Source organism: Hippocampus zosterae, chromosome 12 (genome assembly GCF_025434085.1).
Source record: "Hippocampus zosterae strain Florida chromosome 12, ASM2543408v3, whole genome shotgun sequence".
NCBI lineage: Eukaryota > Metazoa > Chordata > Actinopteri > Syngnathiformes > Syngnathidae > Hippocampus > Hippocampus zosterae.
Genome location: NC_067462.1, coordinates 15260305 through 15286905, shown reverse-complemented (window position 1 = coordinate 15286905; position 26601 = coordinate 15260305). Strand labels below are relative to the sequence as shown.

Sequence of the window (26601 nt, the reverse complement as noted above, 5' to 3'; positions counted from 1 at the left end):
TAAAGCAAAGTCTAACACAAAGGTCTCATCACAAAAAGATCCGTTTATTATGCCTGAAATACGTATGTTTGTTACATTAGAATTCCTGTCAGATAAAAAAACACCATAACTTTTTAAAATATAAGCAATGTACATTTAGTCATTCATTCTATTTATTTTTAGCTTTTAAAATACACATCCATAAATATTTCATATCTCTTTTGGTCTTCATTCTATCTTACAAAAAACAAAAACACCATACAGTGAATGTTAGAGCAGTTGAAGGACCAATATTGAGTCAAAACGGCAAAGCCAACATAGTCAATGTAGATGCCATGAATGCGTTACGGGAATACATTTTCAACAGGTTGACATCACCATGACGGGTACGAGTACACTTTACATATTTGCGTATGCAGAAATACACGAATGGTGCAAAGACGTCAAGCACTATTGGCACACAACTACAATGACAGGTAGCATCACACAAGAGGTTCTAAAGGTTTAAGACACACGGGCAACGCGGACACCTTATCGCAATGTCCCTCTCCCAAATGGTGATTCAGAAAACTCCAAATTAATTAACAGTCAAGAGTCGAAGCTTTAGCAGTTCTTTGCTGAGGTTGTACAGGATATCTCGGTGGTGCTGGAGCCAGGCCTGGCAGTGAGTTTTTGCTTGCTCCCGAAGTGCCCTTTGCAGGAGAAAACACTCTGGCTTTAAATACTGGAAACTTTGTTTGTCAAGCAGCGTGTTCAAGTACAGAAAACTAGCAGATGTTGACAAACGCCCTAAACAATAAATTTAAACATTCACAGGCCTACTCTGTTTTTAATCGACAAACCGAAATTCCAATGAAGTTGGGACATACAGTCATGTAAAACAAAACTAAAAACATAATACTACCATTTTCAAACCCTTTTCAACTTATATCCAATTGAATACACTGCAAAGATATTTGCTCAAACTGATCATTGTTCTTATCTTTTCACAAATAGTCAAGTAGAGTATTAAGAACAAAGTTTCGAGAACATAAAATTGCAAAGACTTTTGGGATCTCATCTTCTTCGGTCCTTACCATATCTGTATGGTAGTGGCAAGGCCAAAACCAACATCGAATGCCTGTGACATTCGATCCCTCACGCGTCACTGCACAAAAAAAACGGCATAACTGCATATTTGATACATGCATCTTCATTATGTAACTCATTCTTTATATTACATTAAATCATCTGTATCAAATTTGATACTGCAGGTGATTTCCCCCAAATTATCACTTTCTGATGTAATCTACAAAATGCTTATCAATGTGATACAACAAATATCTAAAACAACATGATCTGCCAAAAATATTTTTGAGGGTTTTGCTATAAGGTTTAATCTCAGTTCCCAAAAATCAGATTTTTCTGGCTATCCCTTAATGGGTCAGGCATTACAGGTTTTTAATTGACTTCAGAAAAACAATGTCAGTAAATACAGTTCGGCACTACATTAGTAAATGCAACTTAAAAGTCTACAATGTAAAACAAAGGCCATTTATCAACAACACCCAGAAACGCCGCCGGCTTCTTTCGACCCAAGCTCCTCTGAGAAGGACTGAAGCAAAGTTGAAAAGTGTTCTATGGTCTGAGTCGACATTTCAAAATCATGTCCTCCGGGCCAAAGACAATTTGGATTGTTATCAGCGCAAAACTTCAAAGTCAGCACCTGCGATGGTGTTTGTGCCCATGGCATGGATAACTTGCACATTGAAGGCACCATTAATGCTGAAAGGTGTAACCAGGTTTTGGAGCAACATATGCTGCCAAACAAGCAATGTCTTTTTCATGGACATCAGTGCTTATTTCAAAGCAACACAAAGCAAGCCACATTCTGCATCTGTTACAACAATGTGGCCTTGTTGTGAAAGACTGCGAGAGTCTGCCAGCAGTCCAGACCTGTCTCCCATTGAAAAGTATGTTTGTGTTTAACATTGTGTATGTTAAATCGCTCCATGTACAGCACTTTGTATGCAGCGATGGCTGCTTGAAAGTGCTCTATAAATACCGTTGACCTGACTTGACTTGATTGAAAAGGTGGAATCTGTAACGCATTATTAAGAGCAAAATAGACTTTTGGAGATCCCAGTGATGTAACACTGTGGTAAACATGCCAAAATACAAACGATCAGTTTGAACAGTAAATAACTTGTCTCTGTTGTATATTCAATTGCATGTAGACTATAGATTTGCAAAATCACTGTATTCTGCATTACACAACGACCCATCTATATTAGAATTGGGTTTGTATTAAACTGCAGAGAACTGACACCGACATAATTTATGCATTTTATTATAAGGCATGAGTGTTGTTTGTATTGGCCGATGTAAACGTATTCTTTGATAATAAAAATTAACTTATTAGAAACTCTAAATTATGCAATGGTGCATTTCAATAAATTTGATTACCGCAGAGAAGATACTACATTCGAGTAAAAAAATATAAAATATTCATATTAATAATAAAATTATAGTGAACCCCTGTATATTGGCAGTTCAGCATTCACAAATTCACCTATTTGTGGATTTCCTTTTGAAAACCTATCCTGTATCATTCGCTGAAAACTCATTCGCTTTTTTGTTCTCAAGTCGGTGTAATATGTATGACTTCAATGCCATCTTATGGCATCTTGGTGCCAAGGAAATTATGTAAGTTGAAGTGAATTCAGGAGCTTCATTTAACCGTAGACGTGAGTAGTACTTTGCAACCATCTGGTGGCCTCCTCTCGCAAAGGAGAGAAGTTTCACACAGATATTCGTGTTACTTTTTGTTGCCATCTTGATCCATCTACAGGCAATTATAAGCTGTTTTAGGAGGGTGTGAATTACCTGAAGATTTGTACTCTGCGGCAGGGCTCAGTCCCAATCCCTTTACGAAGAGCAGAGAAAAATGTCTCCACATTTATTACACAGACAGGAAAACACTTTGCCAAATATTACCTCATTTCTTTCCTAAATATTTTTTTGAATTATTTTGTGTATAATTTCTCCAGAAGACAAATTGTGAGTTTTTTTTTTTAATCTGTAAACCATAATCATCAAAATTGCTTGTAAAAAATAAATCAGAAATATTTTACTCAGTGTTTCACGATTCAGTTTTCCCCAATTTTCTGGTTTCTTTATTGACATATCTATGTCGTATCCATTAGAATCATAAAATGTTGAACGAGCAAACCTTCCGTATGGTTGCTAAGAGACAGAAACTCCCTTGCAGCTACAAAAGCTGCCTCAAGCAGTGTCTCATTGCGAGGCCCAGACACCGAAAGAAGCCACCACGCAAATGTGTCCGCTAATGGCTTGTGATCAGCATTGGGATGCTTATACTACTTAAGACTGCTAGAGAGCCAGAAAAATCCCACTAGCTTATGAGATCCAAACAACGCAAAGGAAACTACAACGCTTTAAAATATGGACACGACCATCAGCCTATCATTTCATTTTCTTCTGCTCCTACAGTACCGTGCCGATGACCTTAATTTCAATCTGGTCGGACCTAATTAATAAAACCTAATGCCAGCGTGAATTGCCAAAAGGGCTCATTTTGCCAGATCCCCGCATGTGATATTCCATATAACCTAGATGACCCCCTCGACGTGTCAGCGGCCTCGTGAAGCGGACCTGGAAATATAACACTGTGGTTTGTTTTACGGGAACGGATGCATTATTCATGTCAAAGATGGTCTGTGAGGTAAGAAGTTCACCAGAGACATAGATTGAAAAAGACTTTTTAGGATGTGAAGATATTTGAAACAACGCTGAAACCGTTTTAGTTTTCACACCATAGTCTGGCAACCCATCTAAGCAGCAAACGTGTTGGGAATGAATTATTTTTGCCATCAGCTGGTTGGTGTAGCAAATGGTCTCATGCTAAACTCTTCCTATTGGCTTTCTTTTGATTTAAGTGGCAGCCTGTCTTGCATCCAAAGGAATCCAGCAAGCGGTCAGTCTAACCATGCGGCAATAACAGGACATCAACATAAACGTAATGACGTAACTCGCATTACAATCATTACGTAGCGACATACAGACTTGTTTTCAGCCGAACAATTCAGAAATACCAAATCGGTGTCATGAGGGATCATCATCATGCACGCCGTGGGAAATTATTTCACGAAATGAGTCTGAAATCGATTTATTTATGACAACTCATATGGTGGTTGGCACATTTGCCTCCCAGTTCTGAAGTTTTGTGTTCGAATCTGGGCTGCGGCCGTCCTTGTGTGGCGTTTGCGTGTTCTCCCAATGCAAAAACTTGATGGATCAAAATATACAGACAAGACTCGTGAAGTTTGGGTTCAAAGACGACATACGAAGAAAAGACACCTAAAAGGCCAAAGTTAACACCATCATCAACAACCAGTTGATGTTTTCACACATTCGAAGAGTCAATGTGTTCAATTAGAAAGACACAACACAGCCGAATGTATCTTTATTTAACGGACGTCCGTCTCTATTGTTGTTATTGCTACTACATCCATGACAGAGAGCGTCATATTGACTTCCACCCTGTCGCACATGTCACCGGAAATGGGGGGTCATGTGATCCGCACGTGTACTTTGAGCAAACAACCTCTCCAGTTATGCGTCCTCGCATTTTAACCTCTCCAAGTTAACATGACAGGAAAACCAAAGGCCACCGAACAACCTGCATCATAATGCGGTTGCTTATGAATACTGTGCATACATTTCATTTATGTAACGTGATCATCTGTGAAATGACAGAGTTTCTGACAGGATATTACTGACTTCAAGCAGGAGAGGAGGAAATTCAAATTGACCGTGAAATTAAAGTCTAGTAATATCCAGCGTCTGAAACCAGAAAATCCAATTAGACTAAGCTTCATATGAATATAGAAACCATAATATACAAATATACAAAATTATTAGCTGGGTTCTTTTTTTTTTGTAGTGACAGTGTGCAAGGGGTCCAAATGCAAAAAAAGCAAGGAAAGATTAATTAGAGGTGTGTGCGTTGGGGTCTTAAGTCCAGAAGCACTTATTTAGGATTCATTCAATAAATAAATTAAAATCCATATGGTCTGCTGACACTCATGTAATTTAAATGCTTAAAAAGAATTTCATCTGTTCATGTGACATTTTCAATGCTTTTTTTCAAAATAATTTATTGATCCCATATGATCTTTATATTAAATATGAAGAATTAAATAAAATCTCTGAATATTTTCTTATACAGTACGTTACTAATTCAACAAAATTGGAGTTGAGTTAGACTGAGGCTCAATGTTCTGTCAGAAAATAAAGCGGTAATTTTGCGTCATTCAGAAAAGGCCTCTGTTCAGTTCGAACCACGGTAAGACTCTCACAAAGTAGAACTCACACTGCACCGACATCAGATGCGTCCGTTGCTGTGCGTGCTACTTCGGCGCCCGCTAAAGTTATGAGAGGTGTAGTGCAGCTCAGCCGCGGAGAATGTGGCTGCAGAGTTGTTGGAGGGAGGACAAGTGAGTCCAGAGGCCTCACAGGCCAGTGCCACTTGCCTCAGGGCATCCAGGGAATCTATCTTGGCGCCGCGCAGCAGGTCGCTCTGACCCTGAGGCAACATTAAGAGGGCATCAATGTCTCTGCATGATTAGCAAAAACACTTTAAAAAAAAAATTAACTCGGTATTGGTTTGAATTCGAGTCAAAATATAGTGTTGCACTATATGAATATGAATTGAAACATGGCTAAATAAGAATATAAATAAATGGATACTTGTAAGAACAAAATTGCTACATTGTCAAATATCAAATAGAAATGTTGTTTTCTCTTATATTCATTCATTCATTTTCCGATCCACTTATCCACGTAATGGGGGTGCCGGAGCCTATCCCAGCTGTCTTCAGGCAGTAGGCGAGGGACACCCTGAAACGGTTCCAATCGCAGGGCACACAGAGACGAAAAACCATCCGTGCTCACACTCACACCTATAGACAATTTAGAGTGTTCAATCAGCCTGCCATGCATGTTTTTGGAATGTGGGAGGAAACCGGAGTACCCAGAGAAAACCTACGCAGGCCCGGGAAGAACATGCAAACTCCACACAAGGAGGTCGGAGCTGGAATTGAACCTGGTATCTCTGCACTGTGAGGTCAACGCACTGACCACTCGACCACCGGGCCGCTTCTCCTACGCTAATAAATCTTAATGTCACAGATGTTGAATCAAAAACTACATTGGACCAATATGTCTGTTGCCTTCCATTGCCATAATTTTTTTCATGCCGAAAGACTTGATAAAAAAAAAAAAAATCCTGATGTAGGTTGGAATTATTTGTGCATGAAAAGGTTAATATTTGTGAACTGTATGAGTATTACTTGCCGTACCTTGAGCACAGTGACGTTCCAGGTGAAACTTTCGACAGCTTTGCTCAGCTTGCATCCTTTCATTCCTTCCTTCTCCGCCAACCGAGACAGATCTTCATGGAATTCCATGCCTACGAAATACACCGTTACACACACAATCAGGTTTTCTGGTTTGTGATCCAAAATTAGCTCTCGGTTGCACACCGCTTCAAACTAGAACCACATTAATAAACATTGTGAAATGAATACCTCTCAGTGTTCATCACAAGTGAGGATTATGATTGTTTACCTTCTTTCTGCACCTGAGCAATCCTATCCTGGACCCCATCAGCATTTTCAATCAATTGTTTCTGAGCCGCAATCATCTGAAACCAAAAAATATATATATTGTGTTGAAAAAAGACTTATTAGCACAGTTAGCTGTTTCACTCACCAAGCGACGATGTTGTTCCCATGAGTTTAACTCGATGTTCTTGCAACAAAGATCAGAATGGTTCAGGGACGTTACATCTCAAAACACACATGACCAAAATGAAGTCCATAGCACAGTTCGGTATGTGACACGATAAACTTTCTACATAGGCAAGGGCAAAGTATTGCGACATGGAGCCATTCCACTTGCAGAAAGTGGAGCGGTTGTCACAGTGAGAGGGAAACTTCACCATTTGATCAAGATTTCAGTGAAAAATGATGTGACGTCGCAATTACTCTTAATGCAGCATTTTGACATAACTTTTTGATGAACAAAAAAACCCATCAGTCCCCTCCAAAAGTGGTTTAGTGGTTGGCTTCAAACAACACCAAGAGATGTAAATACCACTAAATAAAAGCTGCACTTTGGAACTTTTGTCTCATATTTGTCTATCCCTTTTTCATGCACCAATAATGATAACCTGCAACCTGATAACACGATAAGCTGTCCACTCTGGTAACCGCTGTCCCTGAAAGGGCTATTGTCTATTATACAAACAAAACAAAACAATTGACCTTGCCGGTCCGATACATTTTGTCTCGCCTAATATAGAATTTACTAGATGGGAAACTCACAATTTATTCAACAAATCTAATCTCTGGCCTTAATGGAAATATTTTCCCACACCTTAATCAAGCACGGCTTGACATAAAAAAAAGGGCCTCCGCCATATTGTTCCCAACTTGGCTGCATACAATTGTCCCAAACTGTCATGGTAACTTGTGATGACGAACCAACTTCTAATGCCTCGTCTACCCAAATGCAAATAGTTTACATGCTGGCTTTTTCTAGGTCTGATCATCTACACCACTGGTACTGTGAGGCAAAATTTGAATCCGCCATGGATGCATGACAAAATGTGTGGAGGTGTAACAGCCGAGCGGTGACACAGGTGGGAGGGAGGCCTCCTGAGATGGAGAGGGAGCAGCTGGACGCATGAGATGCGTGAGCTTGACGAGGCGTGTGGGTGACTGCTTCACGCGTGTCATCAAGCGTCTCTCTGCATACTCAATGCCACAAATATGTGTGTGTGTGTGTGTGTGTGTGGGCACTGCAATTTGATGTTTTCACATTATAGAGTGTCGGCCCGGGGGCGATGTTGTAATGTTGCACTTTTTCGGTCCAGTAACAAGGCTGGATGGATTTTAATCACATATTGTCATGATGCCGAATTGTGTTTTGTATAAATTAGCAAATATGAGAACTCGCTAGGTTCAATTTTCAGCATGGTTTAAAAAACGGAAGCCTCTTGCACTCAAGATACTTACACTCAGATATTGCCGCAACTGTGTCTTCACACAATAATGCCTAGTCTTGGACAGCAAAATAATTAATTTCGGTACATAAATAAATAATGGACAGCAAAAAATAAATGAATACTGTGCTGTTTTGTGTCACGTGCTCACACAGTGTGTCGGGACACTGTGTGAGCACGTGACACAAAACAGCACAGTATTCATTTATTTTTTGGGTTCGAGAGTCGCCAACTCACATGTTCGCTTTTTTTTTTCTTTAAACCTGTCCTCAGATATTCACTGAAAAATCCACATATTTTGCGGTCTTGGTGCTTAGGCCAAAGCAATAAAAGTATTATTTTGTGACAATTGCGTGGCATTTTTGTGTCAAGGATCGATTGGAAGTGAGTTGAAGTGTTTCATTTAGACAAAACCAGTGCTTTGGCGCCATATTGTGACATCTACAGGCAACTAAAAGCCTTTGAGGATGGCAGGGCATCACTTGGTCCCTACCCACCAAACATAGCAGAGCTTCACCCCCCCCCCCCCAACACACACACACACACACGCACACACACAAACAGGTGTCTGTTGTGGCTGATACTCCCTCCGAAGGTCAAACATTTTCATCCCAACATTACATGTCAGTGCCTTCTACACAAAATAGCGACATGTGAAACAGATTCTAGATTCACATTCCGGGAGTCATCATGTGCTAACATTGAAATTTATCCTAAAGTAAAAAAAAATAAAACTTCAAACTCATGTTGGTGCTAGACTGGCTTGTTGTGTGAGAACTTAATATCAGTGGACCAGCCAGGATACCCGTCATGACTCATTAACACTCATTTCAGTGCTAATGCGCTGCTGTTTAGTATTTCGCACAGACAAATTATGTTATTGTGTTTGCGTGTTAGCATGTTCATTTATCGGACACCATCATCATGAATTACAGATGTAGATTCACAAATGCACGTTTAGAACTGTACTTTGTTTTACCACACTGGCTCAAAAGTCAATAACAAAAATAAAATATAATAATAGTAATCTGAGTGGGTGAGAGCAAAAAAACAAAAACAAGACGAAACAAACCAATTTTCTTTGCTATGTATTTTTGAAAAGAAAAAAAGCATCCATTTTTTAAGAAGCTTTGCAGAAAGGCTAATTATAATAATGATGATAACTCCTTTCAATCTCAATTCAGTCATAAATCTGCTGGGGCTAACAGCATTATTTTAAGTAACATAAAAGAAACATAAAAGTTTGAATTATAAAATTGGCAAATGCACACTGAATAGAAGAGTGTAAATTCAATATAATTAAAATACCAATTTGAGCACATGGGGTGCACTGACCGTGTCATATGCAGAGAGCAGCTTGCGGGTGGGCTCGGACACACTGACGAGGGCCTCCAGACACGGGTAGCCCTCCTTGAGCACCATCGTGACCCCCATGGTGCCCTCTGGGCTCTGCAGCCTGGTGGCCAGGCTCTGGATGCACTGCTTGAGTTTAGCCACTGTGGGGAGTCCACACTGCTCTTTGAAACTGGCCATGGTGCCCTGAAAGCAGCACCAGAATATGAATCATATTAACAACCAAAAAAATAAAAAAAATTAAAAGAGTTGCAGCGAGACCAGCATAGACTTGGCCTGAGCAAACAAGATGAACACCACATGCCACCTGAGTGCGAGTTTGAAAAAGTGTGTGATTTGCAGCAAAGGCAAGATGAGTGATGACCGTCACCAATGAGCCAACAGTGTGTGCGTGCATGTGTGTGTGTGTGTGTGTGCGTGTTAAAATAGGTGGGTGAGTGGCGGTAAGGTTTCCAATGTTGCTGCTATTTATACATACTTATAATCACCCGCCTCTTTTTTTTGTGATTCTTTTCACAGCTGACTTTTTGCGCCATTATGTAGTCTTTTGTATTTTGTGTCAAAATAGCTCTACCCAGATATTTTAATCTCAAAACAAAATTATAACTTTCTTTTCCTCCATGGAACCCAAAACTGACCAAAACAAAAGTACATCATGTATCCCGATAACATGATCAAGAACACAACAGACATGAAATCAATAAAACAAACATGATGACCAGAAATACAAGAAATTGGACTACCTGATGAGCTGGATCAATAATACCGATGATCATTCTATTCAATCCAATAAAAATTGACCTGCAACCAATTTTGGCCAACGATCATCAATTTGAGAAACACTCACTCACATATAGTACACCTTTAAGCTTTTATGTGCCATCTTATTTCTGTCAAATAAAGTTCACTATAAGCCAGAGTAAAAACTAAAGCCTACCTATATTTTATCACAATGTTTATGGTCAACACTGCATTATGTTACAGTGATTTATAGGAATAATAAATATACATTCTATGAATAAAAGCGCTACTTTCTTTTTTCATGAACACTTAGGCGCAATAATCTACTGTATTCTAAAGTCAGTACGTGGAGAGCTTAGAAATGTTTTAGGTGCAACTTGGTTTAGAGAGTATTTTCACAAGTGGTGCAAGTAATCGTGCCACTTAGTTTAAGTTAAGTAATCACTTAACTTTGTAAAGGCAGAATCATTGACACACTTCTTGTATTGGGGTCTTCTTAGGGTGGACTTGCACCCATTGAAGCAAACTTATAACAGCAAACTTTACCTGAGCTTCTTCCCGCAGGTCCATCACCTCTTTGAGAGGTGCACTGGCCAGTTTGAAAATCTCATCCACCGCCTTGATACCCGTGTTCCTCAAGGTGACATACTCGCGCCCGCGTCGGCTGCCCCGCCTCACCGACAGGCCCCTGCGGTGGACCTTGCCGCCCCCTCGCCGGTTGGTGACGGCTACATGCAAAAAGAGGCTGGCGTGAGGTAAGGGCTCCCCCATCAAGCCCAGCAGGGGTACGTTGCGGTAGCCGGACTGAAGGCACTCGAACGCCACGCTGAATTGGCCAATGAAGTCGTCTCCAATGTAGTCATCGTCCAGCACAACAAAACGAAGGAGGGCTAGCTCGGGCATGTTCACCTATAGATGAAGGAAAAGGACGAACCGGTCATGTGACGAACAACCAACGGGTTTTTATTGCTTTCATAAGTTCATATACGCAAAATTGCATTTTACCAAGCTGCAAATTGTATGTCAGGACTCTTTTAACACAGACTAAAGGAAAAAAAAGACTTTTTTTAAAATCTGCGTCAAAAATAGATTTTGTGACAAATAAAGCCATCTTGATGGCCCGGGGGGTCCAGTGGGTAGTACGTCGACCTCACAGTGCTGTTTGTATGTCTGTGTGGAGTTTGCATGTTCTCCCCGGGCCTGCGTGGGTTTTCTCCGGGGACTGCGGTTTCCTCCCACATTCCAAAAACATGCATGGCAGTTTAATGGAACACTCTAAATTGTCCCTAGGTGTGAATGTGAGCGCGGATGGTTGTTTGTCTCTGTGTGCCCTGCGATTGGCTAGCAACCGGTTGAGGGTGCCCGAAGACGACTGGGATAGGCTCCAGCACACCCTTGTGAGGATAAAGCGGTTCAGAAAACAAAAATGAAAAAAAAAATAATAAAGCCATAAGTAATTAAAATCTGTTGTTGAATAGTGTTATGGAAATCAAAAAGGTTGGGATCGCAATGTCACATATGTAATATACACTGTATCACTGAAAATATTGAAAAGTGAAGAAAATATGATGAAAAATGAATGCGTATTTCATTTCACTCAGGAACTATGCGCACACACTCAGCACATTCGTAATGGGGCACCTAGAGCAAATTATAGAAGACGTCGCAGATGTCAGTGGGAATTGTTTAAAATTGGTGAGGTCAGCAAAGTTATCCAAGCATGCCCTTGTCTCCCTTGCATTATGTACGCGGAACAGAAAAGGGATCTTCACCGAGTACTGAGCATGTGGCGTGTCACAAAACCGTATATATTGCATCTCTGCGTTCAGCTTTGAGAGGGAGACAAATATCAAAAAAAGAAAGAAAAGCTACTGTACATCGAGTGTTCACATCATGTCGCGACAACCCTGAGCCACACGGAGGCTTAAACAGAGCTCCCCGCTATGAGCTGTCACTTGCCAAGCCATCGAGGCGCAGCATCCACTTTAATTACACGCTACAATAAAAGGCATATCCCGCTGCGCCGCACAGGGGCTTGCAATATTAAATTGCACACATTTCCAAGGAAGCCTCCGCACTAATAAGGTGGCAGGAGAAGCTGAAGAAAAGTGGCGGAACGGCGAGTGTGTTGGCAGCGTGACTCCTTTATTGCTTTGTGTGCACGAAGATGAGTAGGCAATGCTCAATTAGGACGTGTAATCGTGTACACAAACACAAGTCAGAGTTCTACGATATTACCATAACGCACATACTGCAGACGGTACTCTGTATAATCTATGTATATTTTTTCCGTGATGCGGCAATGTATAGGTAAAGCGAATTTTTATTTTAAATATTCTTAACTGTCAAATGTAATACAAGTTAACCACTGTACTGTAAAATGACACTCAAATAAAGCCCCTTACATTGTGGAGTACTAAAAATACACTGTGTTGTCGGCTAGCATGTCTAATTTTTTTCATGATCATCATTAGCCGTTATACTTGGAGCAACATGCTAGTTACCTGCTAGCATATGATTGAATTAAGTATTGAACTGATCATTTAACTGATATGTAATTAATTGTGCTGCTCGTGTTTTATTGAGCATCCAGGCCTTTTCCTAGGCCACAATAACTTCCATTTCCCCTTCCATGGTTAACATTACAAATTTCGCACTTGCTAGTTCATGTCGTTGAACTCTTAGCTTTCACAACTCTTTAGTCAAATTATATTTTTATTTATTTGTATTTATTGTATGAGTGGCGGCCCGGTAGTCCAGTTGTTAGCACGTCGGCTTCACAGTGCAGAGGTACCGGGTTCGATTCCAGCTCCTCCGGCCTCCCTGTGTGGAGTTTGCATGTTCTCCCCGGGCCTGCGTGGGTTTTCTCCGGGTGCTCCGGTTTCCTCCCACATTCCAAAAACATGCGTGGCAGGCTGATTGAACACTCTAAATTGTCCCTAGGTGTGAATGTGAGCGTGGATGGTTGTTCGTCACTGTGTGCCCTGCGATTGGCTGGCAACTGATCCAGGGTGTCCCCCGCCTACTGCCCGAAGACGGCTGGGATAGGCTCCAGCACCCCCCGCGACCCTAGTGAGGATCAAGCGGCTCGGAAGATGAATGAATGAGTGTGTGTGTGTGTGTGTGTGTGTGTGTGTGTGTGTGTGTGTGTGTGTGTGTGTGTGTGTGTGTTTGCGCAAGCAGTAACTGAACAGAATAGCTATGTGACATTTAATTCAATGACGCGGCAATGTTGAGTCACGCAGGAGTAAGAGGCAATTCAGCCTGCTTGAGGACAATGTTCTTAATTAGAGCAGGCAATTGCCGAAACCAAATGCTGTGGTCAGACCAAATGTGAGTTAAACTATTCTTGTGATATGAGAAAGTCATTGTGTTCACGCAGATAGGTGCGAATCTGCATCGGCACGATTCGTGCATTTGAGGGGATGTGAGTGGGGGCAAACACATCGAGTTTGAATTGGAAGACGCACATCACATTGCAACAGCCATTTAGCGTTGAGAATGGATTTACTACGTCACACAATATTTGTCCTTATTTAAAATGCCATTTTTGTCATCCATCTGGTGATAAAAGTGTGCAGTCCTACTGGCTGTGGTGGCTGCAGTAGCACCGATGAAAAACTGTAGCCACTTCATTTAAGTTTTCCATCCCCCTTGTGGGTCTCTTCAATAGGTGAGTTTTATTATCTAGTGGTTAATATCTCCTTATAAATATTTTTTTACAATACTGACAGCATCACAGATCACCTGTGACCCTCAACACGATAAGGGCTATAGGGGATGGTTTAATGGAGGGTTGGATGACTTATTGTCTGGTTGTTGATGAAAGTTGTGCTTTCGGCTTAGTATTTCAAAGTGCAAGTGACGTGTAATTTGGAATTCCCTCTCTATTCCTGTAGGTGGCCTTAGAATGTCCACCTGGCGTCAGTAACACGATTCTATTCTATATTTGCTGGTCAGGGAGAATCCAGTTTCAGCAGTGTGTGCAATCCTATAATAAGGTAAAGTGGCTGTTGTCGTCCATCACCAACAGCGCTGGTCAAGATCTCCTTTTTTAGGACTGAAGTAAACTAGTAGATTGAAAACCGCAGCTGGTGCACAAAGCCATGACATCAGCTCCTTGCCAGGTATAAAAGATACGGGCCTGACAGGGGTTGGGAAGGTTTTTAAATCCATGCCTTGGGCCACTCAACTTTTTGGAAAGACTTCACTCTGACATTGGTTGAATAAAATCTTTTCCCAATCAGCCGTGGTCCCTGAAGTGCTCATTCGTCGGGAAACAGCCACCGATCACCGAGTGTTTTTTGAAGACCAGCGAAGCAGCAAAAACCATATACCACACAAGTGCAAGCAGGAAAACGTTGGAATGATTGAAAAAAAAAAGCCACCGACGGCTGTGTCTTGAAAAAATGATCCCGTGGTACCATGGCAACAGTTAAATTATGGCAAAGCATGATTGCTGGTAATTTTCTCTGATGTACAAGACGCAAAGAGCAAAACAAGAAAGAAAAATACAAACCCTCTTCACATCTCTACAAATGAAATTTGGAGCTCGCATCTTTAGTCAAACTAAAGGTTAAACAGTCATTTATGGCGTGTGCAATTATATTACAACTCGGGAGTTATAACTTCACAAACAGGGAGCTGAAGTTACTGCCAACATTGTGACTTTCGAAAGTCAAACGCTATTAGACCCACCATACACCGAGCAGAGACAGTGGATCGTTTGTGCACAAAAAAGAAAAATATTTTTTAAAAAAACAATTACAACATTTTACACAAAAATAAGAGCCTCTTTTACATTCTGACGCCTTCCTCCGACTCTTGTGGCCGGGGGAGGCAACTGTATTTTTAAATACACCTCAATAAAAAGGAAAACAACAAAATTTAATCCATCAAATTCACTGGGTATTTGTTGACTTTTTTTAATCATTTAATTTTGACAAGGGTGTTAACAGCATTCTTTTCTGTGGCGTATCAAGGCACATTTATTTTCACTGGACAGGGACAAAGTTTCATCCAGTCCTCGAAAATGATCATTAAAATTTGATGACCAGGCAAATTGTCTCATAAACAGTAAAAATACTTCAAATTTACTTTTCAGTGTTTTTCTCTCTTCCAAGTGTAAATTTCACGCTGTTTAGTCCGGGACCATCTTTTTGGAGTAAAATACACTGTAAGAAGTGTACTACTAAATGAAAGAACGGCAACCATGTATTGGATGACCCGACTGTTAAGGAATTGCAATAAAGAGAAAACGGGTGAGGAATAAAGTGTGCTGATATTCTGAGAGGTCGTTGCCAATGATTGTCTCAAGAAATCCACGTCAATTCCAACTGGGAAGTTGTCTTTACTTATTTTTCTGGTGTTTCAATCACAAAATGGAAAATTGATGATTTTCACATCGGCAATGTTTTGGGCTTTAGCTCACAACATGGATGTATGACTTCCAATCAATCCAAATTTTTTTTCTTCAAGATAAAAAATTCAATTTCAATCTGGGATTTTTTCTTTTCACTTTGGCCCTAACACTCCTTTGTACTTTAGTGCAATTCTTAATCCTCAAAATAGTTCAGTTACTATTGAGTCATTCAATTGGGGAATTTTATTGAGCTTTTTATTGTTGTATTTATTTAATTTGTCATTTTAATCCTCGATGGCTTTGATGTAGCTTTTGTGATGATAAAAAGAGATTTGTCAATTGTTATTCTGGTAAGAATATTGCTAATAATTTCAGCGCTCAAATAGACTCAAGGCGCCACACGAGTGATTTGTGTTTGAATCATCATAAGACTTACATAAAATTCCGTTGGTGTCCCTCACTCGCTCCGCCACCGACTTTTAACAAGCCAATGTCCTTGCTTTTTATTATATTTGCAAAATATATTCAGATACAGAGCAGTACGTTATAGCAAGTATCACAAAATCTTACTTGGAATTCAAAGGTCTCGTCAAAGAGGGGGTCGTCCTGGTTCTGCAGAGCAGTGCGTGTGCGCTGCTCAGCACAGTCAGCAGGGACTCCGTGTAGTTCCAGAACCACGTAGGGGTCAATGACCTCTCCCTTGGCACCTGATCCCTGAGGTTTGGGTAGGTTGTGTGCACTAATAACCTGTTTGGCAGAACATGACATCAGAGGGAACCCAGGAGGTGGTGTATTTGAAAATACCATATTTCCCCAAATAGTGGCCACCCGTAATCTAAAAGCTTTGCCCAAATTAGGCGCTACATGCCACATCAGACAAAAAAAAAACAGCATTCATCAAATACAGTAGATGCCTCCAACTTCCTATCAGCAGACATAAAAAAAATTATATTATATTTTTATTTATAATTCTGTTAATAACCAAAACAGCAGCACTTACTACAGCCTGTTGTTTCCTGCACAGTATTAAAGTAAAGGTTTAGGTTATGTAGATCTTTAATGGAATTTAGAGTTTGAGTAGACTCTGATATATGGTCACTCCACAATGTTGTGTGTATCCATTTTTATTCATTCATTCATTCATTCATTTTTCGATCCGCTTTATCCTCACAAGGGTCGCGGGGCGTGCTGGAGCCTATCCCAGCTGTCTTCGGGCAGTAGACTGGGGACACCCTGAACCGGGTGCCAGCCAGTCACAAGGCACACAGAGACAAACAACCATCCAGGCTCACACTCACACCTAGGGACAAGTTAGTGTTCAATCAGCCTGCCATGCATGTTTTTTTGAATGTGGGAGGAAACCTGAGTACCTGGAGAAAACCCACGCAGGCCCAGGGAGAACATGCAAACTCCACACAGGGAGGCCGGAGCTGGAATTGAATCCGGTACCTCTGCACTGTGAGGTTGACACGCTAACCACTGGATCACCGGGCCGCATCCATTTTTATGTTTCATGAAACTAGGCCAATTAATTCTTTTGCCATGTATCCATTCATCGATTTTCTGCACGGCTTATCCTCATTAGAGTCACCCATGATATACAACTCGCCAGGTAATCATATACAGAGAAAAGAACATTTACACCCACATTCACAAGGACAATCCTTTCACCTATCTGAAGTTCAGTAAATAAATGAAAAGTGGCCTGCCACTATTTGGGGAAATATGGCAATGAAGTGTTAAATAATATAGAATGGAAAGAAACCTTAATGCGAAGAGTTTGCGGTGGTACACCAGGCACGCAGCCATGTGTATGGGCGCTGAAATAAGATACTTCGTCCCTCATGACGGCAGGTCGGAGGACGTAACCACACCCTCCGTTCTGAGAGAAGCGGCCCCTGTGAAGGTCCAGCATGGCGCCGGGGGTCTGCTGGTTTAAGGCCACGAGCTGCACACCACCTTTCCAGTATCCCTGCGGGTTTGGGTTACTGGAATCCAGACGCACCGAGCTGGGCCGCACCCTCGTTAAAGTGCGCTTGGTGAACATGACGAGGTCTTCCGGACTCTCTGTGGTCAGCCGCCCGGCCTCCCCTTCACCCAAGGAGCACAGCGTCCAATATGGTGTCTCGTTCACCGAGGGAGTGCCGGGAGAGCTGGGACTGCTGGGCGGCGAGTGTTGCTTGCGAACAGCTCGTTGGGCGTAAAAGTGGCGGCTGTCTACCCGAGCGATTCCCACCAGGTCCGAGAGTTCTTTGTGGAGGTGCAGTTTCCTCGGCTTGGAGGGTGGAGGTACCACCAAAACCACACCCAGATCCTCCTCACCCGGGATGGTCAACCGCCGCCCAGCCAGAGGACCCCCTCCTCCGATCTCTTCTTCCTCCTCAGACACTTCCCCGTCGGATCCTTCATGATCCGGAGGGAGCTTCTTGCCCACTATTAGGACACGTCCCTTCAGTTGCTCAGGGGATGGTAAGGTGGTGGCTCGACCTCCCAAGCTGACTGGTAGGGATTCCGGAGTGTAAAGCCGGGAGCCAAGTACTTTCTTCAGATGCTGTGCCATCGTACGCTGCTGGGCTAGTGAGCAGCGTTGGCACAAGTAGACCAGGAGTGGGTACCGCGACGTCAGGAAGGCGTACATGTTGACCACCTCCAAAGCAGAGCGGATGGTGACGGGTGCGTGGTGGCGGTAATGCTGATGCTGGTGGCAAGGGATGTCTGGACCATAGTCAACCCCGAGTAGAGGCTCTCCTTCTGGACCATCAGTTACTCCGAGCTCCAGGCACCGACAGCCAGACTGAAGGGCTTTGATAAGCCCGCCAAGGTCTGCTCTGCCATGGACCTGATCATCCAGAAGGTAGGACCGGTACGAGGTGCTGACGAAACAATCGGAAGAATTAGTGAATAACATAGGTTTACAGATTTTTAATACATTTCTTGATAAGGGATGCAATGAAACATTTTTGCGTTGATTGTGAATTAGTTCGTTTTTTTTCTCTACCACATCAGGTTTTCAAAATAATGATAGTATTAACAATAATATAGTAATATATTTAGTAATATTTATGATGTAAGGGTGAGGTTCAGAAACTATCATGATAATAATGTTAGTTAGCACAACAATGCAAGCTGTTTGCTCCGAAATAAATTGCTAAGTTGTTTTTAATTTTATTTTTAAGTAATTGGTTCTGTAAACTCTCATTTCTTTTTTTAAAATACGGGAAAGTTAATTTTGACATGATCAGAAGTTAAAATATTTTGTCAACTTAAAATGTTATCAAACTTTGTTGACTTTAATAAATGAATAATGTTAATGTTGGGGCGGCCCGGTAATCCAGTGGTCAGCACGTCGGCTTCACAGTGCCGAGGTACCGGGTTCGATTCCACCTCCGGCCTCCCTGCGTGGAGTTTGCATGTTCTCCCCGGGCCTGCGTGGGTTTTCTCCGGGTGCTCCGGTTTCCTCCCACATTCCAAAAATATGCATGGCAGGCTGATTGAACACTCTAAATTGTCCCTAGGTGTGAGTGTGAGCGTGGATGGTTGTTCGTCTATGTGTGCCCTGCGATTGGCTGGCAACCGATTCAAGGTGTCCCCCGCCTACTGCCCGGAGACGGCTGGGATGGGCTCCAGCAACCCCCGCGACCCTAGTGAGGATCAAACGGTACGGAAGATGAATGAATGAATGTTAATGTTCACTCAACTTTTTGTTTTTGTAACCTGAGCACGTTTCCAATCACAAGTTAATTGCACAGCAAAGAATGAAGGTTTTTTTGTCTGTTTTTTAGCCTTTCTGGATACACTTGTTCCAAAAGTGGAGTATGTCAGGAGAAAAAGAACACAGTCAACCTCCTATTTAAGGAATGGTATTTGCATATCAAAACTATCTGGTCAAATATATATATATATATATATGGGAGGAATATATATATATATATATATATATATATATATATATATATATATTTGGCACCATCATCTGTGTGTCAAGGAGTTCCTTGGAGGTGAAAGTGAATCGAGGAGTTTCATTTACACAAAAGTAGTGCTTTACAGCCACCTTATGGCATCTATAGGGTTGATACTCATGGATTTCGTTATTCGCAACAGAGCTCACGAGAGAAACACAACGTCACAAACAAGCAGCAATTCGCAGACTCCAGAGTCACAATACACGTCATCAGTTGGTATCAACACTAAGCAAGACTGTTTTATTGTGTTTATGTTCTTACTGTAGTGAATGTATTTTTGCTATAATGCCTTTTTTTTTTTTTTTTTTTTACGTTTTACAGTGGTTACCTTCTTTTACACTTGTGAAAATAAAGAATGCTAAAAGTGTTGTGCATGAGCGACAGGTATATTTGTGACCTAAGCTTCCTTTGCATGACGCCTTCGTCGGCATTACAATTTTTATATTGTACTATTATTACAGTGACTAACTTATTTCGACACTTATACGGCGGCGAAGAATGTTGAAATGTTACTACACATCTGTGAAGCATTGGGTACCTAATGTAGTAGTGTGACAGAGGCATGTTCATGTCCTGGCACACCCCCTCATGCTCAGGGTCGAGCAGCTGACACTCAGGAGACTGCAGATAGCGAGCGAAGCCATCCAGCCCCAGCAGCCCCCTCTCCTTGCCCTGTGCGGAGGGCTCATAGCGCCTCAGGAGCTCCAAGCAGCCCTCGGTGGTGGCCAAGGACAGACCCTGCTCCGTCTCCAAGAAGAGGCGCAGGTCCTGAGTGTCCAGACACTCGCGGTCCTTGGCCAACTGCACCATCAGGAAGTAGACGTCCGGCCGGGTGCACAGCTCACAGTAGGCCTCCTGGAACTCCTCGCGCGTCACGTGGGAGGTCAGCTTCTCCTTGCTGCGCTGGATCTCCTTGAAGCGCAGACGGACCTGTGAAGGCAAATCGTAAGATGAGGACAGAGTCCCATCAGTGAGATGAATGTTAACAAACTTTCCAAAACTCTTGACTCATCCGTTCCATGAAGTTGGTCAATCTGATTAAACGTTGGTTTATTTTGTTTCACAGAGGAAATGAAAATGTCCCAGATACATGGCGCCGTAACAATGTCGTCCCTATTACTCATCCTTTGTCCTACTCGCCTTCACTCGTTAATCTTGCTCCTTTTCTTCTTAACATTCTCTCTTGTTACGTGCTCCTTGGGGGGAAGAAATAATGTCTGCCTTTCTGACAGCAAAGGACACAAATTCACGAAGCAGAAAGAGAGTCACTGCCATTAATAAAAACCAATAAATGAAGCAGAGACCATGTTGGAAAATCTTTTTTTTTTCCTCATCAAGGCAAATTCACGTTCATTCTATCAAAGTCTGATTAGCATCTCCCCTCAAACTAATGTGAAAAGACGGTCGCCTCCCTGAGGAAATTACATAACATTTGCAAACAAAGCAGGCTTATAGACCCTGTTTGATTTTATACACCAGCGTGGGACATCGCCTTTGACATGGCACGAAATACAAAAGGTTAGCCCAGGAAGTCCCAAGGCTTGCAGAAATTAAAATAGATCAACAAAATGACTAAGAATAAATCCTGCATGATAAAGAGATGATGGGATATGCTTATTCATGGTTTGAATGTGTGCGGCAGAATGAAAGTGCAAGAGGCTAGAATTACACATGACTTTTGATAGTTGGGTAATTTTATACCTGACCAAAAAAAAAATGTGTTCAACAATAAAGTGCTCTATTTGCAGGGATGAATAGAAATGGAATAAGTATGATGTGTTGAAATCAACGAATTATTGTTTTTGAATAGCGTGATTTCAATGTCAAACAAAGTAATAATGATTCTTTTTCTATTTTTTTTAAATCGCCCAACCCCAGTACTTATGTTAATCTTGCCAAGTCGGCCCATCAAAAACGTGACCTGTGTGTTTTACAGAAAACCTAACAAAGCAGGATGTTGTATAACTTTTTCCCACAGCGACACTGTATCTTTTCATCACTGTTCAACACCCAATTTTTGTGCCACTGTTCCACAAATGGCTTACAAAAGTCACTCTGTGTCTGCACTATGGCAGTCTTCTCGCGCCCCACCTCTGTTCTTCCATATAACATAACGATAATACTTTAAGTAGTACATGGCGCCATTGACATCAATATTTGAAATCTGAAAGGTGAAAACTCAATCGAAAAACAAAGGTGCAGCTACTTTGAGAGAAAAAAAACAATATATTTTCTGCTAAAAAATCAAAGGTGAGATCTAAAAAGCATTTTGACGCATAAACAAGTTCATGCTGTTTGTGGAAGATCCAACCACTGATATTGAGCGCTATCGCAGAATTCAAGCAATGGTTTTTAACAGAGTTTTACAGTGTACAGGAAAGTCCAAATTTAGAAATGCTCCTCATTTTGCCTCAATATGCTGGGCAGCACCTTAGGTCCATTATGAGAAATACAACACCACCATCACCAATCAAGAAAGAGACAATGAACACATTTTTTTGATGGTGAGTATTATTCTATGCTAGGTTGGGATGTATTGCAGCCCCATTTGTGTTAGTGAGTTGAACGTTTATAATTACTATATCGTTTATGCTAACTTCCCTTGCCTGTCTATGCATTTCGCTTCATACGTTAGCAGTAAAGAACATTTTGATGTTTAAAAATCCAATGCTTAGATCTCTTTTGTTTTAGTTTTACAGTAAGCATCAACTGTTGAGTGACAATAAGCAGCTTGAAGCAAGCACACGTTACATCTTATTTGGAGAGCCTTTTATATTTTCAAATTGTCCCCATACATCACTGTATTTACCTCAGAACTGGAACATATACTCTGGAATGAACATAGCTTGACTTTATATTGGGACTGATGCTGTGATGTATTAACCAATGCTATATGAGTTAAGTCAGGACAGTTACGGTACACAGATTCCCCATGCCTGCATGCCATAGCAAAGGTAACAGTCGCACCTTGGCCTCCTTGATGCCAGGGCAAAGTTTAATGATAGTCGTGACCGCCACATCCTCAGACACGATGCCGTAACCATCTTCGTCCACTCGAGCAAACTCTGTCACCAGCCACTCGCTCCTCATCTTGCTGCCCAGACTGCCCTCCATCGTTGCTGCTTCTCCCAAACCGCTACCTCCTGCGAGTCCGCCGCCAACGATCGAGGGGTGCGCCAACAGGTAACGGAGGCCCGTCACCCAGATATTGGCCACATCCGCTGAGAGTGCCACCAAATCTAGAGACTATAGGGATGAAATTGTTTGGGTTAAAAAATAAAAAACATGTGCAATGATCAATGAAGATATCGTGGTAACTTGAAGTTTGACCGAAACCCTGATTGCACTTTCACTTTAAGAGACAATATATTTGAAACATTTGCCTCCTTGTTCAAATTTTTCCTATTGCAAACTGGTACAGGCAATGGTTTATTGAACAGTTTAACATTCCTCTGCAAGAGTCTAATATTCTGTGATTGGCTGGCAACCAGTTCAGGATGTAACCCCACCCCCTACAGCCCACAGACAGCTGGGATAGACTCCAGCACATCTGCGACCCTTGTGAGAACAAGCTGATTAGAAAATTGAAGAATGGATGGATGGATGGATGGATGGATGGATGGATGGATGGATGGATGGAGTCAAGTATTATTCATTTGGACCCTCGCAGTTGTTCATTCAGAAATTTATTGGTAAATTTTTCTGGGAATCTATTTTCTAATTATTTGCCAAAATTCAATGTTTTGTGTGTCCAAGTATTCATTTGGCATTTGACATTATCATACAACTTGTTGGTCATTTGATTATTTTGAATTTATGGCCTTCATTCAAGGCCGAACAGCATTTCTCGTATTAAAAAAATATCCACTGGAATTAATCAGAGGTGTCAGAAATACCGTATTTTCCGCACAATAAGGTGCGCCATCAATGAATGGCCTATTTTAAAACAGTGTTCATATGAAGGGCAAGCTGCATAAAGGCGCATAGAGTTGGGAGGAGCATACGGTTGCCTTATACATCCACTAGATGGAGCTACGCTAAAGGGAATCCAATCCAATCCAATACAGCTTGATGTACAGTAATCCCTCGTTTATCGCGATCAATGGGGACCAAAACCACCCGCGATAAACGAAAATCTGCAAAGTAGCGATCAATTAACATATATATTAAAAAAAAAAGCCCCACGTAGGCCTTTGCGCTTGAGCAGAGTGTACTAACACACACACACACGCACACACACAGGCCAGCGATGCACTTTTGCAGAGGATGAGCATGAAACCAGTACAGCTCGTCATTATTTGGACTCGTGCAGAAGACAAAAAAAACTAATTGGGTCACTACTTATGTATTCACTCTTGGCACTTTATGATTGGCCAATCACACACAGCGACTGCTCGTCCCGAGACAGACTGCCTGTTGCGAGAGGAGCCGTGCCTCACTCTCAGGGAGATAGTGACTTATGATCTGTCTGTGCTTGGCTCGGCTTGACTCTGGCTCACGTTGCTCGAATCAGTTCTCAGTTTTCCTCAGCTCGCCTCTATTTCAGTTTATGTGATATTTAAAGTTAGTTGGTAAACTTGTTTCGTAATGTACACGGTGAAATTGACAAGACGGAGCTGCAAATGGCTCGTTTTGCGTCGGTCACTGCAATTTTTTTGTTGTTGTTGTTTTTGTTTTCATCTATTTTCTTCTACTTTGGCTGATGTTATATAAAGTCAGTTGGAGAACTTTGCTCAAAGTTCTGAATGTGGTGATTTTGAAAATAATACAGTGAGCAAGGCAGACAGATTATTTCCTAGGTTGCCATTATTTCTATCGACCTTCATGAAAGCAGACCGAATATCTTTTGCGTTTGATCAAAATAAGACATTTGCAAATATCTGCTTTTACTTTGGAAAACAAGGACCAAACCAGCAACTGAATCAGATTCACAAAGGCTGATGTATACAACATCACTCTCACTTAAGTGATATTGCTTAGTCACTGTTAATAAACAGTAATTTAGGAAAAATAGTTTTGTACTACATGTTAATGCAAAATAACATTTCATAGGATTATTTGATTAATCCGTGGAACAATTATTCGAATAACTGATAATACAATATTAGATGAGTGACAGCCATAAGAATGATGAATTCACGACTGGTGAACGACTGGGGCGCATTCAAATTTACGTGTAAATTCGGGGTACACCGCCACCTTTGGAACAGAGCTCAATAGTTGACAAGTTAACACTTCACACATTCAAATAAGGCTGGTAGAGGTAAGAAGGCTAAAACCGCAATTCTAGCCATTTTCCCTGTTTTCTTCAATCACCGTGCTTTGGTCCAATAACATGTAAGGGATTGTTGACTGTTTTGCGACCTGGCTGGAAGCATGCAACAGGTCGGCTGAACTCCAAATGGAACCATTTGCCCACCCAAACCTTTAAGCCACCACGCCCCTCGTTCAGTCTTACCTGGTAGTCCTCTCCATGTATGACAGAAAATGCGGCTTCCTCAGCCAGTTGTTCGCACAGGGGTCCATTATGCAGGAAGGTCTCAGTGCTCTTGCCTGTTCGCACCTCTCGGATGCTGACAACGTCCAGGCGGGCCCGATCCCCGTCCTTCTTGGACGGCTCCCAGCGCAAGCAGCTCAGGTCGGCCTCCAGTGTGTAGAAGCGACAATAGATCCGGGAGTTGGGGCGCACCTTCTTCAGCTCACATCCGCCCTGCATGAAGGCCAGGCAGTCGGCTGCGCTGTTCACCTGTGGAATGAAAAACAATGTTGTGTTTAACTGAACGTTCCATGTCGACAATAAAATTGATCAGTACATTTTTCCAGACTAGTTACCTGCATTGTTTTTTGGGGGGTGTATTCTCACATGCGAGTCAGTAAAGATTTTAAAGTTGCTCAGTTTAGCATTTTTCATTTTGCGATAGCAAACATCTCATAAATTGTGGTGCCCATGTGATCCTGGAATGCAACAGCCGTAAATGATGGCCATTGTTTGCGTCGCCATTCAGAGGGAAATTTCGATGTATAATTAGCCATTTGTATTTCAGCTCGATATCTGTGTATGAAGCTACTGAAGCTATTCAAGTGTAAAAATAATTCATTTAAAAATAAGTCGGTACTTTTGTGCTCCGCGTTTGGAGTCTGTGTCACAACTGAGTAGACCATGACATACAACAAATGGCCGAGTCAGCTATCTTTATTTATTGATAGTACACTGCAGGGAGGATTGATTTAAATAATATTTTTTTCTTTCAGTTTTGGTCTCAGATGTCGCACTCTTGGCCTGTGTTTTCAGAGAACCACCCAGTCCATGAGATGTCTTTATGGGGGAAGATAGCGTTTCAGTGGTTGGGATGTTATTCTCAAAGTAGCTGAGTGAAAAGGTGAATTCACATTCCTGTTCAACGTCAATGGTGTCAAGAAATAAAAAGATTCCACATTAAAGAACTCGACTATCTCACATGGTATCTGCGTGTAGGTATGAAACGTGCTTTAAAATGTACCTTCTTCTCTGAGGGCATGCTGCTGAATGACACAGTCTTCTTTCTGCCTCCGCCCACCTTCTGCACCGAAGGATCCTGGGAAAAAAAAATCATTGTAGCATCAAGATGTTTATATTTTGTACCGTGGTTAACGTGACATCACCTCTTTTGCAAAAATGACAGTTAAGAACAAACTTTTTCAAGTAAAAAAGTCAATTTAAGCCAAAGGAAATGTAGGAAACATCATAACAAAAAAAGCAACAGCCTACATATCCGCAGATGATCATCAACATGACTACTGCCGATCATCTGAGACCATCATGAGACAAAAACACTCTGGACAAAACATATTATTTATTTATTTGTTTGTTTGTTTATTTATTTATTGCAAGGGCGGGCGGGAGGTGTTTCTACTACAACTGAACAAAAATTACTTGGACAACACTGGATTTTTTTTTTTTTTTTTTTGCTTGGAATGTACTTCGATTGTCTGGCAAATAGTTCAGGGAGTGTACTCTGCCTACTGCCCGATGACCGCTGGGATAGTTTTCGGCAAGCCCGCCACCCTGGGGGACAAAACACAGTTCCATGACCGTTATGGCCTAGTTCAAACGACATGACTGTCAGACTACCAGATAAATATCGTTCTGTATCTTG

The 26601-nt window shown here is 41.6% G+C and overlaps 1 protein-coding gene and 1 long non-coding RNA gene across 2 annotated transcripts in view; both read right to left on the bottom strand.

Moving 5' to 3' along the window:
- Positions 1-23: 23 nt before the first annotated feature.
- plcl1 (phospholipase C like 1) overlaps positions 24-26601 on the bottom strand; it is a 74000-nt gene continuing 47422 nt past the window's right edge. Inside the window, exons 2-12 of the mRNA XM_052081743.1 lie at positions 25966-26040; positions 24924-25211; positions 22433-22711; positions 20004-20395; positions 17269-18376; positions 16074-16250; positions 10688-11050; positions 9383-9586; positions 6610-6685; positions 6342-6451; positions 24-5566 (exon numbers count right to left, since the gene is read on the bottom strand). Of these exons, the coding sequence (XP_051937703.1) occupies positions 5366-5566; positions 6342-6451; positions 6610-6685; positions 9383-9586; positions 10688-11050; positions 16074-16250; positions 17269-18376; positions 20004-20395; positions 22433-22711; positions 24924-25211; positions 25966-26040 (3273 nt within the window). The 3' untranslated portion in view covers positions 24-5365. The remainder of the gene's footprint in view (positions 5567-6341; positions 6452-6609; positions 6686-9382; positions 9587-10687; positions 11051-16073; positions 16251-17268; positions 18377-20003; positions 20396-22432; positions 22712-24923; positions 25212-25965; positions 26041-26601) is intronic.
- LOC127611334 (uncharacterized) lies at positions 7117-9375 on the bottom strand. The gene is made up of 2 exons (XR_007965291.1): positions 8244-9375; positions 7117-8193 (listed from the first exon to the last, which is right to left on the bottom strand). It is a non-coding gene; the product is annotated as an uncharacterized LOC127611334 (long non-coding RNA).